This window comes from Ambystoma mexicanum, chromosome 2p (genome assembly GCF_040938575.1).
Source record: "Ambystoma mexicanum isolate Mex_15411 chromosome 2p, UKY_AmexF1_1, whole genome shotgun sequence".
In the NCBI taxonomy this organism is placed as follows: Eukaryota; Metazoa; Chordata; class Amphibia; order Caudata; family Ambystomatidae; genus Ambystoma; species Ambystoma mexicanum.
In genome coordinates, this window is record NC_090923.1 from 307,915,001 (window position 1) to 307,934,173 (window position 19,173).

At 42.9% G+C, this 19,173-nt stretch overlaps 1 protein-coding gene across 5 annotated transcripts in view; it reads right to left on the minus strand.

Annotated features, from left to right (window-relative positions):
* The window catches only part of FGD3 (FYVE, RhoGEF and PH domain containing 3), a 924,278-nt gene that overhangs the window by 268,924 nt on the left and 636,181 nt on the right, over positions 1-19,173 (minus strand). For all 5 annotated transcript variants that reach the window (XM_069643609.1, XM_069643613.1, XM_069643610.1 and 2 more), the window contains 2 exons: positions 6,452-6,541; positions 3,923-4,059 (listed from right to left, as the gene is read on the minus strand). In XM_069643609.1, the coding sequence (XP_069499710.1) occupies positions 3,923-4,059; positions 6,452-6,541 (227 nt within the window). The remainder of the gene's footprint in view (positions 1-3,922; positions 4,060-6,451; positions 6,542-19,173) is intronic.

Here is a 19,173-nt window from a genome sequence, read left to right on the forward strand (position 1 = left end):
CAGCACTGGTCTCTTTTTCCAATGCACATGTTAGGCAAAGTTTGTATGCAGTACCCTCTGGGAACACCACAAACAACTCTGACTACAGGTATAGGAAACCCAACCCTTGGTATTAGCTTGTACTACACAGTTTTGATAGCATGTTGAGCAGGTAGGCTTATCTCAAGAAGGGTCAATGTGAGCAATGTGAGCTGTAGTGGAGTTACACCGAGATTTACAGTTACAAGTCTTCAAATAAACTCTTACACTTAAGGTTTCTTGAATAAACAATTATTAATGTATTTATCAGTCAGTTAGAATAAGCCTTCTTCAGAAGGGAGCAATATAATAGTAACACTCAAATACACTTCATAAAATACACACTCTTAATATCGCTAAATCAATAGATACCCTTTTGGGATGGCCCACAGACACTACCTACACCCTCGGATGACTTCAATTGCTAGGGTGTTGGGGCATTACTATAGCTCTGTTGCATTTAGGATCACATAGTAATAAGTCAAAGGAAAAGATAATTTAGAACATACAAGAGACCACAAATATTCATAAGCAGGCAAATACTTTTGGATCCCCCCCAAAAAGAGTCATTCAGTACATTAAGCCAAAGTCCATGGGCAAAAGTCTTATATAGGATGAAGCACCTCTGGGAGGTAAAAGAAAAATTCTTTGCACAATGTTTTAGAAGTCTTTGAAGAAAAGAAGAGTCAATTGTAGGGCCACAAGCTGATTAGACCTGTGAGTAGCAGAAGATGCAAGCAACTCTACATTAAGAGGTAAGTTCTCTCAGACTTTGTACAGTACCTTTAAAATGAAGAAAAGATGCAGTAGCTGACTCCTATTCCTGTGCAGCTCTGCAGAGCACACTGTTCCTGGGCCTCAGTCATGGGGACAAGAGGGAGGAGGTCGGGGGACTCCTGCAATGCACTGGAATGGTCAAAACTCGCAACTGGCAAACTTCACTTTCAGTGGCTGTTCAGTGTTTCAGCTCCTCGCGTCTAGCGCAAATAGCAACACTGCGGTTCCTGGCTGTCAAGATGGACTTTCCTTGTTTCTGGGGTCCCGCACTCTTTTGAGGGGGTTCAGGCTCAGTCAGTCCTGCTTCTTGGGAGTCTGGAGGATCTTCCTGGATCTCTAGGCCAGCTTAAAAGCAACACACACAATCTGGCATTCCTCTCCCTGGCTTTAGGGTTTCCAGCAGCAACTCTGTGGAAATTCAACCAGCTCCAAGATGGATGTCCAGGTGGCTTACTTTGGAGTTGATTGGTCCCACCATCTCAAGGGGAGAAGTCGTCCTTGCAGCAGCATCTCTGTCGATGCGAACTTGACATTTTGGCACTGCAGCAGGGCTTCACCATGCAAACCAACAGTCCAGGAGTTGCAGCATGCGTCCTCGTCAAGTTCGGGTCCTTCGCCCAGTGGTCGGCTCTGCCTTCAAAGCCAAAAGACTTGCCTTTTATCCAGTTCTCCCCCATTCATTCCAGCCTAGCTGTCAGTCACCCAGCAGGGTGGCTGTCCTTGCTGGACAGTCAGCTGGCCCACTACAGAGTGCATTTGGGTCTTCTAGGAGACTAAGCACAGGGAGTTTCGGCACCTCCCTCACTTCCTGCCTACCCCAGACACCCTGGAGCCAGAGGCGGGCTTCACCTGTGAATCCAGCCAAAGGCAAAACAAACAAAGGGACCTCAAGAAGGACTTTTCCACAAAGAAATGGTGAAAAAAAGTCCAGGGCCATTTTGACAAAAATGGTACCCTTGGGTGCTTTACAGCAGCTGCAAACACAGCATGCAGTAAATGTACACCACGGTAATTAAAACGAAACCACTGCCATCAGCCATTCAGTGAGGAAAGGGTAACATAAAAATGTTACATGAGAAGCTAGACAAAAGGGGATACTAGGCAACCCCTCAAGCACCCTATTGTAAGATAGTGTGCCCAGGGTCTAGAAAGTTACAAATGTAAGTAAAGTCATTTTCACTTTACTGCTCTTGGGAACAGTAGTTTATCCAAGAGAAGGTATTTAAACCTTGGGGAAATCTGAAAGACTTCCCTGGGCCACTGCACAGAAGGTGCTGTGTGACCCAATATAAATGATGATGCCTATGGAGTTTGCAGACTCCACAACCAAAAGAAACAGTGTACAAAATCACATCAAGATACATGAGAGAGAGGGGAAAAAGGGCCTCACTCTCCCCAGGTTAAAAAAATCAAGTCCTCAAAATCCAGCAAAGTTGCTGGAGGTCTCTAAGGTGGAGGGAAGTGGTATATTTCTGGGAATTCTCGCTAACAGCACACACTTATCGTTCTGAGGTATGAAGAAGAGGTACCCATTTGAGCAAACAGCAGTCACTCAGAATTGCATTTTCATAACAGTGCTGCATTGCTGCATCCAGATTAAATGCATGTGTATGAGCAGTGACACTGCGTGTATGCAATAACACCATCACAATGTGGGATTCCCTCATGTCTCACGAAGTACGCAGTAATAAGCCCATCTTTCTATCAGTCACAATTAAGGCTCATCCAACTACAGCCCTGATTCACAAAGATTTGCAATAGAGCTGAAGCAGTGAAGGGCAAATCCGCAAGGATTAGTATTGGAGCAAAAGGGGTGACCTGAAATCATTTACCTGATTCACAAGGCCGGAAGCTGGAGTAGATCGCCATACACTTGGAGATGGGCATGGGCAAATGCAATACAAGAGAGAAGTTTAAGGGCATCCGTAAGATGCTAGGGCATCTTAGGATTTCTAAATCACCTATAATGTGTAACTGGTGCAAATGTGGGCTGCTCACCGGCATCTTCTCAATTGCTTATGCGCTCATATTTGTGAATCAGGCACATAGTGACATAGTCACATAGTGTGAAAAAACGTAGAGGTTCTGGTCTGAATGTACTGAAAGGCAATTAGTCACTCCATAAAGACTGCAGTTTCGAGATTTGGTACTCATTTCCCAAAAAGAGCTTTCAATTAATGCATATTTATTTTTCAACTTGATGTCACCTTATTGCATATATTTCACTGCGAGACAACACTCACTGTGTGCTGAAAATTACAGATCACAAATACAACTTTTCACCATTGCTCCAATCACTCATCCAGACCGCCGAGAAGGAGTCAGTTTATTGCCTGTCGAGTGAGACAGACGAAGATGGAGGTTTACAGACGCAATGCCATTTATATGTCGGTCTCTAAGGAGTCTGTTTTTAATTCGTAGATAATTCCAGAGGGAGGAGCATCAATTGTGGAGTAAATATAAATCACGACAGAGTTTCAATTATCAAACAATGTCTGCTGGTAAAAATGTTAGAAAAAACTAAATCAAATTGAAAAATAAATATCAAATAATTAGACACAAACATTTTTTTAGTTAAATGAATGCAAAAGACTGCAACAGATGGAGCGGTTTTGAGTGGATGGTTACATTTAACAGTGTCCACACAGAGTAAGGTCATTTGCATTAAATTAACATCTTACTGGGCTGTACATGGGCGCGAGTTCTTTTATACATGGCAATTTAAAAAGTCTCTGACAATCCCAGCTTGTGATTACATTACATTACATTATATGATATTTATATAGCGCTCTATGGGCCCATAGGCATAAAGGCGCTAACAGAAATACAAAACATACAACAGATGTGGACACCTATACTAGTCTAAAGTCCTATCTAGAAGGGTCAAAAGAACAAGCCAGCCGGAAATATATTTCCAAGACAGTGCTACCGCGTAGGGCTACCTAAATAGTGCAGGCTAACAGAAATCATTGATGTGTTTATTTCCATCAAATTAGTTAAGCGTCAGTGTTGTGGGAAGGAACAGGACATGCACACATATCGATATGCCATCACCAATCAGGGGCTCTGCTCTAATATCTAATGAAACACTTTTGTAAAGGGTTGGGGTCTACAAATGCTTTCTTACCACTCTTGCTTGATCCTTGTTTTCAGTTCAGGCAGGAGAAACTGTCCATGGAAACAGTAAATTGAGGAAATGTTGGAGAAGATGCCAGTAGTCACCTCGGGTGGAATACCAGCCTCAGAGAGTTTTGTGCAAAAAACCTACACAAAGAAAAAATACAATTTTCAATGTTGATTTATTTGTTACAGGCAACTGTAAATTAACTCAATGAAATAAAATTGAAATGAAAGTATCCATGATGATTGATCTTGTTACCAGCTCCTAGTCAACATCACAAAATAATAAAAAAGAATAAAAATGTTTAATGCAAACTAACTTATGCAATGTACAGATATGATTAAATGATTCTTATGTGCATTTGTCACCCGCATGAAGTCTCTCAGAAAAAGGGAGCATACTCAAACTGGCCACAAACGCATATAGAACCTTCTTTTCCATCATGAAGTATCACCCCTGGCCCCTCAGTTCAACACGCGCTTCACTGCTTTCCCCACTGCACCTTTGCCTCCTGGTGCACCTTTCTTAATCTGGACCTACCCATTTCCTATCCCTTGCCCAACAGGAGTCCTTTTTTTCTCCCCAATTAGCTCCCATTCCCGCTCCTGCATTTCTGGACAGAGAGCACTTCCCCAAACCACTTAGCTACTGGTCTGTCCAGGAGCCTCATCTTCCGGCCCTTCCTGCACACCCTGCTGTGTTTGCAGACTTCTGTGGGCAGCATTTCCTGGGTGGCCTCTCTTTCGTGCCGTCCAGGAAAAACGGTCCATTGACCCACACAAATGAAATCAATTTATTTTATGCTCTTACCTCATGTACCTCCTCTTCGATAGTTTAGTTGTGTACTATACACACACACACACATACACACACACGATATAGAATATGTGGGTTTCCGAGACACTCAAGTCTTTTAAGTACCTTATAAGGGAATGTAATGCACAGACAAATGATTTTTAACATTATCCTCGAATACAGGACTGGGTATGTAAAATGATTCTAGAGGTTGAGTGGCCCATATGTGATATAAGAAGAGTGAGTCAACAAAATCACACAACCTGTTACAAACGACATCGATATGGCCAGCTTAGCCGACCTTCCCTATTAGGGTACAGAGTAACTCTCCTTGTTTAACCTCTAAGGGATACCAAGGTCAAGCTCAGTCTGCACTGATGCTCATTCTAAAATCAACCTCTCAGTGATGATTCACCAATGCTTTTAGGTATCCCCCTCTTTTTTCCTGTACAGAGGGAGACTGCTCAGCCCTTGTAATGGGAGAGCCAGTAATCTGAAGATAAGATCCTTTGGTGGATTTTTACACCCATCCGGGGAACTGCGTACCTTGGTAATTCACTTTGAGCTAAAACGGCATTGGCTGGGATCAACGATGTGAGGGTGGTGAGGCTAAAGGCACCAATGCCATTCAGTGCTGCACATGATCTCTCCATGTCGTTCACGTCTAGCTTCTTCAGGCATGACCTTCAGAATCTCAGCCTGCACTGTGTTGAGGTCTTCTCATGGATTAGTTGGAACATCTCAAAACTGGCATACCGATTTCTCTTGTGATAAGATGACCTATATCATCTCAAGCTAGCAGTCTTTCTATTCTATTCTCAACCACCTAAAGAGAGCAAGAGGACATGGATTTGTGTCAGCAGAGGTAGAGTGAGTTGGTTCAATTATATCAGAAGCTGATAGCAGTCTATACTATGACAGAGTAGACTGGGGAGATTATGGCCTAAAAAAGGTGTGGAAATGAGAATTCATTGGACTACCTAAATAACATTTACTTACAACTTCAAAAATAAGCACTAAGATACATCTACTTCAAAATCTTATATGGAACAGCATGGGTATCAGTGTTGAGATGGCGTTGGCAAGGTTCGTCTGGAAAAGCGGTAATAGTATGTTCTTTAGGGATCTTGTGCACTGAGGGCTTGTTGGAGTCATTGACCATTACGGAAGGGATTGTTGGGCTATTCATTGGGGCATCCTTCAATTCAGAATGATGATCACTTAATTTTGGTGATAGAGAAGGTTGACGGTGTGTCTGTAGTTGTCTTGTTACCATACTGTGAATACTATGATGGAGGATGTGGCACTGAATTCTGAGGGATACAGCTTAGAAAGTCTGTTCTGCCAGTAGTACGCAGATACTGCCAACACAGTATTTTTTTAGCAGGACACTAGGCCTCATTCCAAGTCTGCAGTAACCCACCAGTGCCACTGGTGGGTTACCGCCGGACTCTTATCTCCATTTCCGCTGCCTGAGGTCCTGGTGGCCCAGATTCTCAGGCAGCGGAAAATGTAAGTCCCCATTCCCATGGAGTCACAGAAGCACCGGCACTGTTCCTAACATTGCTGGTGCTTCTGTGAAAACTCTGTTGGCGGGTGCCGTTAGGGCCAGGAGGTCAAACCTGCTGGGCGCAAGGGCCCACACCCACAGAGTTGCAGTATGCCAATCCAGAAAGGGTGCCGGCACGATCTCAATCACTCACATTGGGATCAAGGAGCCCCTAATGAAAAACAAATTACCTGATCTAGCAGATGCAATCTTTTAACATACGCTTCTTCTGTATGGAGAAGTTCATTGGCAATGTTGAATAGCTTCTGTGGTTCTGTACACTAAAAAAAACAAAAACATAAGTAAAGATTGCACAAGTTATTCACTAAGTAAGTCATGTTACGGAACAGTTCTATTACAAATAATACATTTTGGAACCTACAAAAAATAATTTTATATTTAGAAGGCATGCCCATGTGGCATGAATTCAAAAGGTTGATATATATTCAGAGTACTAAAAACTGGCCAACATTTGTGAAATGTACATTGCATCTGGTCCCACTGTCATGTGGCCCAGTGGCATTTCAACAATAATGAGGGTGGGGAGGAGGACTGAAGGCCTCAAGGCGGTAGGTGCATACGAATTAATGTTTTCGGTGATGAGTAAATGGATGCACAATATAAACTGATGTGTAAACCTCTACCTAACACATTCATAAAAACAACTATGACCATATTGCTTCATCTTGAGCACCTCTCTCATTCTTTACCACATTCCTTCCAACAGTATACTAGAACACAAATTATAATTAACGTTTTATGGTAGATTCCTCCCGCTTCTAAGCTTTGTAACAGCAGGGAACATGTTTTATTACTAACCCATTTTATCTTCAGTAGGATGAAAGCCCCGCCTTAGTATCTGAAATTGTGAAGGGCTGGCTGCCTCATGTCAGAGCACAGTGCTTAACTTGTGAGCAATTAACCCATACAAAAGTAGATTATGAAAAGATATGGTTACAATAAAAAAGATCTATGAGAGGTAATACAAATATGAAATTTTTTGAAGCTCTGTGTTCCAAATCATCTAGATACACATGTGAATGTATATGAATTGTTTACATAGGAATGTCTCTAGGATTTGTAAAATGTATTCAACACAAAATTTGCTCGCTATTATTTGGAGTGCTGTAGAGATTTCTCTTAGCATTAATATACGTTGTGAGGAACTGAGGGGTGTCCTCACTTCCTTTTACCCAGCATCCTCTGTTCAGGTGTCCAGGGAAAGGCCATCGCTTTTGGATCCCGACCTTGGGGATGGATATGCAAGGGAGGATCCCCTGGGTGGAGGGAACTTGGGGAATGGGGAGAGGACGTCCTTGGGTGAGACGTGGTACCCCACATTCCCTTTTCACAATGAACCCACTGTCCCAAACAGCTTTTGTAGGTAACTGGCAACCTCATCCCTTTTCATCCTTTCAAGGAAAACCTCAGAGATGCCATGGTTATACTAGGACGAGGAAGAGATCAACTAAGATAATTCATCCTCATTTGGGTGAGACATGGTATCCCCCTTTTGCTTCTCAAAGTGAATTCAATGTTCCCCCAGCCTTTGTAGGCAATTGTCATCCCTCGAGTCTCAATTCTGATAAAAATGTCCCACAGTCCTTTTACCTTAAGACTGGGATGAGGAGGAAACAACTAGGAATTATGCACACTCCCCTGCATTCACACCACTTTGGTACTGAGACGAGGAAGAGAGCTTTAGAGGAGTTTAACTACAATAGGCAGGCATGTCCCACTAATAAGCTTCACCAAGGTCAGGCAATTAGTTTGGAGGACTTGCACCTGCAGCTTGTTAAACACCATGTGTATAAGAGTGAGAAGGAGAGAAAGCCTGAGGCGAAGGAGCTGGCAAATGATGCAGTGTATGGAAGCAGAGTGGGACAGAGGAACTGGCTGGAGACAAACTAGATAAGCAGGAGTGCACAGGAGATGGTGGGGCCAAGCCTGATCGTAAGAGGGTCGAAATCCTGCAGTCCCTCTGTCAAACTGGATATCAAATTATGCCTCATATTGTAACAATTGTACGTATATTGGCCTACGCCAAGTTGCTTAAAAATTGTACGCGAATAACTCTCTAAGGCAAGGACTTGACCTTAGAAATTGATGTAAGCTGCCATCTTGAATCAAGCCTCCATTTTAGGTTAGAGCCGCCATTTTGGGGGTTTTGTACAAAGTCACCCTGTAATCTAAAATGGCCGTCTCGTGTGCTCTTATTCTTGCCTTAACTTCTTCAACCTCTGTAGGAGAGTTAATGTCCAACCTGCCTTAGGGTCATGTAGACCTTGTCCTTTGTTGACCTCGGGAGCAGGGGATTACTTGAATCAGCAATGTTAAACTACAAGTATACAAGAACAGTAACGCTATCCGAATATAAAATGCAAAACATTTGTTTGATCTGTATTAAAACAGTATGTAAAGAGTATAACGTTAAATTAAAGAATAATGGAGTATGTTAGTAAATGTATTCAAAAGTAAACCGTATGCACGAGATATGTAAATTAGGAAAGTGAACGTGGCGCGACTCTAGCCCGCCAGGTTCAGAGGTTGGACATCATTTTTACAAATTATATAAATATGTCGATGTCCAGCTAGGAAATTCTGTTCACTGCTCACATTGAACCCTGCTGGTGGTCTCTGTGATGTATTGACGGCCAAATATTATTTGTGCACTTTGTTGAATACTGTTCAGTTTTGTAATAAAGATTCTGGGAATCTTTACAAGCCTGTGTCGGTGTAATTTCCTTTGCTTGGTGTAACAGCCGTAATATTGTATTTTTTCTGATTCCACAGATGGCGCCCGAACAGGGACCCTCAAGATTGACTTTGTCTCGTTGAAGGTTGGCTCGGCTATCGGACCGGGATCGGACGGTGCCGACAGAAATGGCCACTCTAGACGAGAAGCAAATTCCTTGACGAAACTGCACGATCCGATCCCTGGACGGTGAGCTGTAGCCCGAGACGACGTCTTGACGAGGGTCCATATATTTGAGGTGGGTAAATTTGCGGAAAATCACCAGACACATGGGTCCTTAGCATTGTCCTTAGTAACCCGATCGGGCCTCCCAGTCCTTTGGTGAGGTGAATCATGTCTCGATTCTTAATCTAACCCTGACAATTTGAATTTGGAGCATTGTACTCGCGAGCACAATTATTTAACCAGGTAACACCAGAACTTTAATATGCCTGGGAAATTGTCTGCCTGCTTTGGGGCATTATTCTGCAGCGACAGACAATCTTTGGAAGATAGCCATCCCGCACCACAGGAGGGGTCGCCGGCATGTACTATGTACTGCAAGAAAGGCTTTGGTAGTATAGCATTTAATGACATTTGGCACAGACAGACCAGACATAATTCTAATCTTCGGTGGCCAACCAATGGTAGTTTTGAAATCCCTGGTATAGAATATTTAGAGTCTGTATTAGTAAAGAAAAAGGCTAGACCTGCAGCATTTGATGCATTACACAGTTGGAAAACAGAAGCTTTGCAGCAACAAAAGAGTAGAGAGAAACATATGCGTAGACATATGACAAGTGTCGAAAAGGCACGGTTATATGATCAAAATAAACAATTGGAGTCAGTTAGGAACATGGACAGGGCGTTTCAATTAGGCATTCAGAAAATCTACCCTTCAAAAGATTTTCTTACGTCAGATGAATTGATTAATAAACTTTCACATGAACGAAGGCCTGATGCCTCCGTGCCACCTCCGTACGTCCCTCCTCCTGGCGCTTTGCCCCTTCCCGTTGTTGTTCCCCCTCCTATAGTTCCTCCGGTCCTCCCTGCTGTTGTTCCGGTTGTTCTTCCAGCCGTCGCTCCTTTGCCTGCCCCCTTGCCTTCACCTGTTGATATTCAGCATGTGCCTACTCTTCTTCTTCCAAGTGATTCTGCATCGCTTATAGTAGACCAGGGAGCGAGACCAAGGGTTGTGACTCGTAATACTGTGTCCCCAGACAAGAAGAGTGAGTTGATTGCTTGGGCTAAACATTGTATGGAGAAGGGTGAACAAGCCGATGTTTTTTCCACACTCAAAAATTTTAAAAGTATTCCTGAGAAAAATGTTTTTATTGAAGGATTAGGGCCTCATTTGAGTATAATGTGGAATAGACTAAATGATGTAGATTTCCCACAAGGGTTACGGGATTTGAACGCCTTAGCATTGTCCAGAGATACTGCAGAGAAGGTATATGAGCATGTTGAGAGGATTTTTGAGTATAGGAAGGAGTTGGAAGAGTTACAGAATGAGGAAGCAGATGGTGGTAGTTTAGGTACTATGTACTTACAGAAACGATTTTCTCCTCGCCGAGAATTAAAAGGAGAGGAAGCGCAAATTTGTATAAAGGATGCGATAAGATGGATTTCGGATATATCGATAACTCCAGATGAAGTATATGACACATACAGTCAATATACGTTAGAAATGCAAAAGAAAGTGATACAGGTGATGGTAGAGCACCTGCAGAATGAGTATGCAAGAAGAAAGATTTGTTGTCCCGCAGAATTGGTGAGTGTTTATAAGAGAGCCTTTTCGATTGCTACTTCTTCGACTGCCTTAGCACTTGATTTGGCTCTGTTGCTTAGTAAGCATTCAGAGCTGCCTACTTCTCAGTTGCCCATGAGAGAGGTCCCTCTGACATTTGTCCCAAAGGTTGAGGTTGCGGCCATTGCTGCACAGGGTCTAGTCGCTGTGAACATTCCCGCACATTATGTATCACAGTTTGTTCACGTCCCGTTTTCAAGACAGGAAGTGAACACCATAAAGCAATCTATTCCCGATATAAGAAAGAATCCGACCGGATTCTATAAAGAAATAGAGTCGGTCTTACAGTGGTCTGTATTCACCTTAAGTCATATTGACCTATTATTTCCCGTACTCCTGCCAGTTGATTTGTGGAAACAGATTAGGACTATAGATGACATACCTGGGTTGGGAGATACATGGGATAACATGGTTAGGCTAGATAAAGACCAGCTGGCGAACGACCACCTCAAGTGATATTAACCTTGCGTGATAGAATTATTGTAAAATTGAAAACTATGGTTCCTGAAAAACGAATCATTTGGGACAAGCTTACGGCCTGTGTCCAAGTAAAGTCTGAGGGTGCTACCAATTTCTTCAATCGGTTCGAGCAGGTATTCTCAGATTTCAGTGGACAAGACTTAGGCACAGAGTCAGGGAAAAGGCTGTTTGTGGACAAATTTGTACGTGGATTGCTGCCGGACATCCAGTTACAGATTATGTCTTCTGAAAGCGCTTGGCAGGCGAAGTCTCAATCAGAAGTACTGCATATGGCTCAGTACTATGAAATTTGTGTAAATACTGAAAAGGAAAAACTTGAGAAAAAAAAGGGTGACCTGAAAACTAATGTTTTATTACAGCAGATTGTTAGAAGCCCTAGAGGGGGTAATCAATTTAGAGGTCAGTACATTCCGCAGGGAAGTGCGCCCTTGGCTCCGGTAACCATTAACCAGTGTGCCTATTGCCGGCAGGAAGGCCACTGGCGCGCACAATGTCCGACCTTGTAGCAAAGGTCATTTGGGAATATGGGTAGACGATCCAGAGGTCGCCCAGGTGCAGGGGGCCCTGGCAGAGGACAGTTTGCACCAGAATCACAGCAACCTCCTTCACAAGATAAGCAAGTTTCGAATGTGGATAATAGAAACATTTTTGATCACCCTTCTGCTGCGTACCTCTCTGAAGAGCTTCCTTTTGATAATATTCTGTTTCGCTAGGATTGCCCGAAGCAGGATTTGGAACCTACGCCTATTCCCATTCATTAGAAAGGCCCCTACATTGAGATGGTGGTGGGAAATAGGAAGCATCTATTTTTAGTAGATACGGGAGCACAGAAATGTTCCATTGATCATTCACGGGTTCCAAATATTCCCCTGTCAGGGCAGTCCAACTTTTCCGTAGGGTTTTCAGGCACACCTGTAGTTTGTCCGGTCTCTTTGCCGGTACCGATAACACTGGGTCCCTTCACTGAACAGTGTCCATTTCTACTTACCAAAAACTGTGGGGAGAACTTGCTGGGGCTAAATTTGTTGAAGGCATTGCATGCAGTAATACATTGTTCTCCGGACGGAGTTCGGTCACCTCAGCAATCACTCGCCTCTCAGTTTTTGACTCGACCTTTACCGCCAGAATTTAGTAATGTTCCAGAATGCTTATGGGCAATTGATGATAATGATGTGGGCATTCTTCAAATTGAACCTGTTAAAATTATTTTGAAACATGGAGTAAAATTGCCTCGCATCCCGCAATATAAGATCTCAGTTGAAGGCAAACAGGCTTTGAAATGTATAGTTTCTGATTTTGTACATCGTAGGGTAATTGAGGAGATTACGGGTAGCATATGTAACAGCCCCATTTTGCCAGTATACAAAAAAGGTGATAATGCGATTCCCTTTCATTTTATAATTGATTTACGTGCTATTAACAAAATTGTGGCTCCTCAATTTCCTATTGTACCTGATGTTACAACGATACTAACCATGATTCCGGCTTCGGCCACTCATTTTAGCGTTGTTGATCTTAAAAACGCGTTTTTCAGTATTCCCATACACAAGGATAGCAGGTATTTGTTTGCGTTTACCCTAGGTGGACGCTCGTTTACAATCATTCGTGCACCACAAGGGTACACTGAGAGTCCAAGTATTTATAGTACGGCATTGAAAGAGCAGTTCAATACTCTCGAGTTGCCTGCTACTTGCACATTACTGCAGTATGTAGATGACCTCCTCTTGGCTGCTGATTCTGAGAGCGCCTGTGAAGAAGGCACCGTGTTGTTGCTTTGTCATCTAGCAAAACATGGCCACAAAGCTTCACTTAAAAAATTCCAATATTGTTGTCAGCAGGTCGCCTATTTAGGCTACATCCTGTCAAAGGAGGGAAGACGGTTGACACCTGAACGAATAAAGACTATTTCTGGCATGTTTGTCCCAAATACGCAAAAGGAAGTTAGAGCCCTGATAGGTATGGCTTCTTATTATAGATTGTGGATCTCCAACTTCTCGTTAACGATTAAACCAATGTTGGCTTTAACAAAGAAGGGCATTTCTTTGCCATTGCCATGGACTTTGGAACACCAGACAGCATTTGATTTGCTCAAATCCGCGCTGTGTTCAGTGCCGGTTTTAGGAACTCCGAATTATGACAAGGCCTTTGTACTGTTTGTGCATGAACGTGATGGATGTGCTTTGGCTGTATTAACGCAGGAGCATGGAGGGAAGAATAGGCCGTGCGGTTACTATTCCTCCGCCCTTGATCCTGTAGCAAGCGCTTTGCCAAGATGTTTGCGCGCTGTTGCTGCTGCGTCTGTAAAACAGAGTGAGGGAATGGTTCCAGGGTCATGAGTTAACCCTAATGGTACCTCACTCTGTAGATATTTTATTGAATAGAACTCAAACGTAACACCTCACTTCTGCACGATTGACAAGATACAAACTAATCTTGTTTGCCCCCCACATTCAAATTCAGAGGTGTTGTGTATTAAATCCGGCTGAACTTTTACCTGTCTCACAAAATACTGTTGATGGTGACGATACGTCACACGATTGCCTTTATATGACAGAACAAGAGACTAAAGGCAAAATCGATCTGAAAGACACTCCTTTGAATAGCCCACAAGGAGAGCTATTTTGTGATAGCTCTCGTTTTAAACTTCCAGACGGTACATCCACGGCTGCTTATGCTGTTACTACTTTAAACACAATTGTGGAACTAAAAGAATTATGCATAACTCTGCGCAGGCCGCAGAAATTATAGCGTTAACTCGAGCTTGTGAACTTTCTGAAGGGCTTACAGTGAATATATATACCGATAGTCAGTATGCTTTTGGGGTGTCCCACAATTTCGGTAGACTTTGGAAAGAACGAGGTTTCTTGATCTCGCACGGAACGAAAATCCAGCACGGCACTTTAATAGTGCGATTACTTTCAGAACTCGCACTCCCTGTTCAGTTAGCGATCATAAAATGTTCAGCACATCAAAAGGTTACAGATGATGTAGGAAAAGGGAATACTTTCGCCGATCAGATAGCTAAACAAACTGCCACTGATTTCAGTTCAGAAATGTATGCTGTAAAAGAAATTGTAAATGTTTGCACTTTGGGTGAAAGTATCGATGCTGTAAAAGATATTCAAGCAGATGCTACCATAGAGGAAACTAAGAGATGGATCGAGGGTGCTGGGAGATTGGATGACGATGGGTGTTGGGTAGACAATATTGAAGGGAAATGGTTACTCCCTGATGCCTACATTACAATGATGGTTATTATGGCTCATGGTCCGACACATGTTTGTGCGCGAAAATTGACTAAAATGTTACACAGTGTATGGGACAATGATAAGATTTTCAAAACTGTGGAGCGTTTTGTCCAAAGCTGCATGGTTTGCTTGCAGCACAATGTAGGAAAAGGTACCTCGACTTCTAGAGGAAGTTTCGCTCCACCTTCTGTCCCGTTTGAGGTTATTCACTTTGATTTCATTGAAATGGAACGTTGTAACAATCTTAAATATGAATTGGTTGTTATTTGTGCCTTTAGTAAGTGGATTGAGACTTTCCCAGTTAGAGATGCAACAGCCATAACCACGGCAAAAACTCTGTTGAAAGAGTTTTTTCCTCGGTTCGGGCTGCCAAAAGTCATCTGGTCCGATAATGGGCCAAACTTTATTGCCACTGTAATCCTACAAATTTGCAAAGGATTACAGATTGACAAGCGGTTCCATTCAGCCAGACATGCCCAAAGTGCCGGATTAGTGGAAAGGCACAATGGCATTATAAAGAACAAACTCGCTAAGACGTGTGCTGGCACAAAGCTAAAATGGCCGGACGCCTTACCGATCGTGTTACTGTCGATGAGAACAACCCCTCAAACTAAGACTGGGCTCTCTCCCTTTGAGGTGGTAATGGGGAGACCTGCTAATATTTGGGGTATGCCAAAATGTAGCTCATTGCGGGACATAGAAAATGTGCTTCTTTCAGATTACTGTAACCAGATGACTAAAAATCTGTTTTCAGTTTATCACCAGGTGCGAGAGGCATTACCTGTGCGCTATGAGGGTCCTGGTCACAGTCTACGACCGGGGGACTGGATCCTCACAAAGGATTTTGAGAGGTCATCTTGCCTTGCACCTCGGTGGAGGGGTCCCTACCAAGTCCTGCTAGTTACTCAGACTGCTGTGCGGGTAGCGGGTCGTAAGAACTGGATCCATGCGACGCACACCAAACGGATCCCGCAGCCCGTGCCATACAATACAGAAGACACAGAATCCCTTCCCACTGTTGTAACTAGTGTACCTGAAACAGCAACAACCAACAAGGGAGAATCGGAGACCGCTTCAGAATCTGCAAGGCCAGACAAAACGGCCATCTTGTCTCCGCACTCCCCAACAGTGGAACTTCCGGATCAATCCTTTTCTGATCCCATTTCCGTCCATTCGCCACTTCCAGGAGGAAGTGACGACACTTAGTCCTCACCAGAAACTGCAAAATATAATTTGCGCCCAAGGAAGTAAATGTACAGCATGGTCTGACTGTGCGATTGAGAAAATCATTTGAGGGCTTGCCTTTTGGCCCGACTGTACGGGAAGATTCTGTTGGCTATGGGTTGTGGGAAAGACATTAAGAAGACGCGCGACAGGAGTTGCCAGCAAACAAACAATTGATGTTTTTTCGGTTGAAGACGACAATGCCTGCACCCGCTACCACTTGTACCAAACTTTTAGATAAATATTTGACTAGCAGAGACAATGATCAAGCATGTAAGGGGACCCCCAAAGTGTATTGTTGCCTTTTTGTGATAATTACTGGATTTTTAGTAATGGTTGGGTTTGGGTTATAGTACCTGGAGGAAGCATATCCGTTAGAGGACTTTTTACCTATTGAAAATGTATCTGTTATTCCCACTCCTTCCGTGCAATTGCATACTTTGTCGCCTAGAGATTCTTTGCATCGACGGAACTATCAGAATAACACTCTTTTGTTAATAATGAATGCCACTCATGCAATTTTTAATAAGGCCAATTGCTGGATCTGCTCACATCTACCGCAACATGGGGATAAGGGGCTAGGTTGGTATATTTATCCCTTACCTTTGACAACTGCCTGTTACGCTTCTCTTAGAGCACTATGTTTTGGTCGATGGAATGGAATGACAGCATCTCAGGGAACTTGGATGGTACAAATTTAAATAGTTTTGAAAATAATGTTTTGATGCCCCTGGGATGCTCGCTTTTTGCAAATTGAAGTAAGCCAAACGTTGCTTCTGTTAGGCCCTCTGATAGATTTTCTCGTCCCTTTCAGTCTTTAATATCTTTCAAAATGGCTCCTATAGGCAATAAGAATGCCACGCCTCCATCTTATTCTGTTAATCATAGCCCCGATTCAGTATCCTTTTGCATACAGAGGAATGGAACACGTTCAATGGGTAATTTTAGAAAGTGCGCCAACGTTGTGAATTTGACTAGTGAAAACAGACCTCTGTACGTAGGCGAACCTGTCTATTTTGTTTGCGGTAATGTGGCATTTCCATGGTTGCCCAGGGATTGGCAAGGAACCTGTTATTTAGGGATTCTATTACCTGGGGTATTTATTGCCAGTACTGTAGAAATTTTGAAGACTCGTCCACAACGAGGTGTGAAAGGGGATACTCCAGCGCAAACTCTAGGAGATATTATGAAATCTTTTGTGCCATTTTTTGGGCAAATTACGAATTCAGAAGATATCAGGGGACTAGCGAGAGTAGTGGAGAGAACCATCAACCGGACCACTGACATACTCTATAATATGACATTAGAGCAGAGAGCGATGAGATTAGTGGCTCTTCAGAACCGGATGGCATTAGATGTCATTCTGGCTGAGGCTGGAGGAGTATGCAAATTAGTGGGGTCCGCTTGCTGCGTTTACGTACCAGACTCCTCTCCGACGATCTTTAGTTCTTAGTTCAAAAGTACATGTTCCTGAGGGAAACTGGGAACTTAGTACATGGTTTTGGGACCACCTACGGTCATGAGGATGGAAGTTGTTTTCGGCCCTGCTGATTATCTTGGGAAGTTTTCTGTTTCTTTGCTGTTGTATACAGTGTCTCCCTGGTATATGCTCAGTATTAGGGGGATGTTGCGCGCAAGCAACAAGTGTATTAGGACATAAAATATACACCCCAGATAAGGTTTCCAAAGAGTATGTGTTAAAAGAAACTCTGGTGTCAGACCTAATGGCAATAGATATGTCAGACAATGATTCAGGGTGTATGGATGATGACGTATGGAGTTACTTGCAAGGAGATCAGAAGCAGTGTTAGCACTTGGCATAGGCCAAAAGGAGGGTTTGTCAAACTGGATATCAAATTATGCCTCCTATTGTAACGATTGTACGTATATTGGCCTACGCCAAGTTGCTTGAAAATTGTACGCGAATAACTCTCTACGGCAAGGTCTTGACCTTAGAAATTGATGTAAGCTGCCATCTTGAATCAAGCCTCCATTTTAGTTTAGAACCGCCATTTTGGGGGTTTTGTACAAAGTCACCCTTTAATCTAAAATGGCTGTCTCGTGTGCTCTTGTTCTTGCCTTAACCTCTTCAACCTCTGTAGGAGAGTTAATGTCCAACCTGCCTTCAGGCTACATGTTAGGGTCATGTAGACCTTGTCCTTTGTTAACCTCGGGAGCAGGGGATTACTTGAATCAGCAATGTTAAACTACAAGTATACAAGAACAGTAACGCTATCCGAATATAAAATGCAAATCATTTGGTTGATCTGTATTAAAACAGTATGTAAAGAGTGTAACGTTAAATTAAAGAATAATGGAGTATGTTAGTAAATGTATTCAAAAGTAAACCACATGCACGAGATATGTAAATTAGGAAAGTGAACCTGGCGCGACCCTACCCCCAATGTATTAACTTGTAAGAGGCTGGACTAGCCTCTTACAAGAATTTTTACAAATTGTATAAATATGTCGATGTCCAGCTAGGAAATTCTGTTCACTGCTCACATTGAACCCTGCTGGTGGTCTCTGTGATGTATTGACGGCCAAATAGCTATTTGTGCACTTCGTTGAATACTGTTCAGTTTTGTAATAAAGATTCTGGGAATCTTTACAAGCCCGTGTCAGTGTATTTTCCTTTGCTTGGTGTAACAGCCGTAATGTTGTATTTTTTTTGATTCCACACCTCCTCCCCGGTGCCCACAACAGAAGCTGTGGGGCACTGAAGCCTCCAAGGTGCTGCCGGCTGCTGAGAGATCGAGAGGGACTCTTCACAGATCACGCTGTGGCAGGGAGGGGCTGCAAACTGCCTAGGACAGCGAGCACTGCTCACTGGGGCTCCCGCAGGAAGGCGGAGCAAAGAGGAGTGAACAAGAAGCTCAGAGGAGTGAAGGCTTATCAATGAGCGTAGAAAAGGCAAAACTCATACCAGGGTGACCAGGGCTGGGAAACCGACGTACCTGAATCTTATTGCCCATGCTATGGAAGGTCAAATGCGATGACTGTGAATAATGAACATGCTACCAAGTAGAAGTACTTTTCATAAGTACAATACTTATTGAACACCGAACTAATTGAAACATATGAATATGTTAACAAAATAGATCAGGTACTTTTGAATGGTACAAAGAGCATTATTGAATACAGAACTAACTAAAGTATATATTTAGTATGTTTTGAATACAGCGACAAAGCAAAACAAGTGCTGAACCATTATAAGCATTTATGAAAGAAGTGAAATCAAGGAAATAAGGGTTGAAATACCACAGAGTAAATTGTCTGAAATACCAATTGTGGCTAAGTCTAGGAGACTGCCAAGGAGGAAAAGGGTTAACTATCAAGGAATGAAATATATGAGATACAAGTTGTGGCAAAGCCAAAAAGACTGCCAAGAAGAATGTGAAATAAGTATTGATCCAAGAT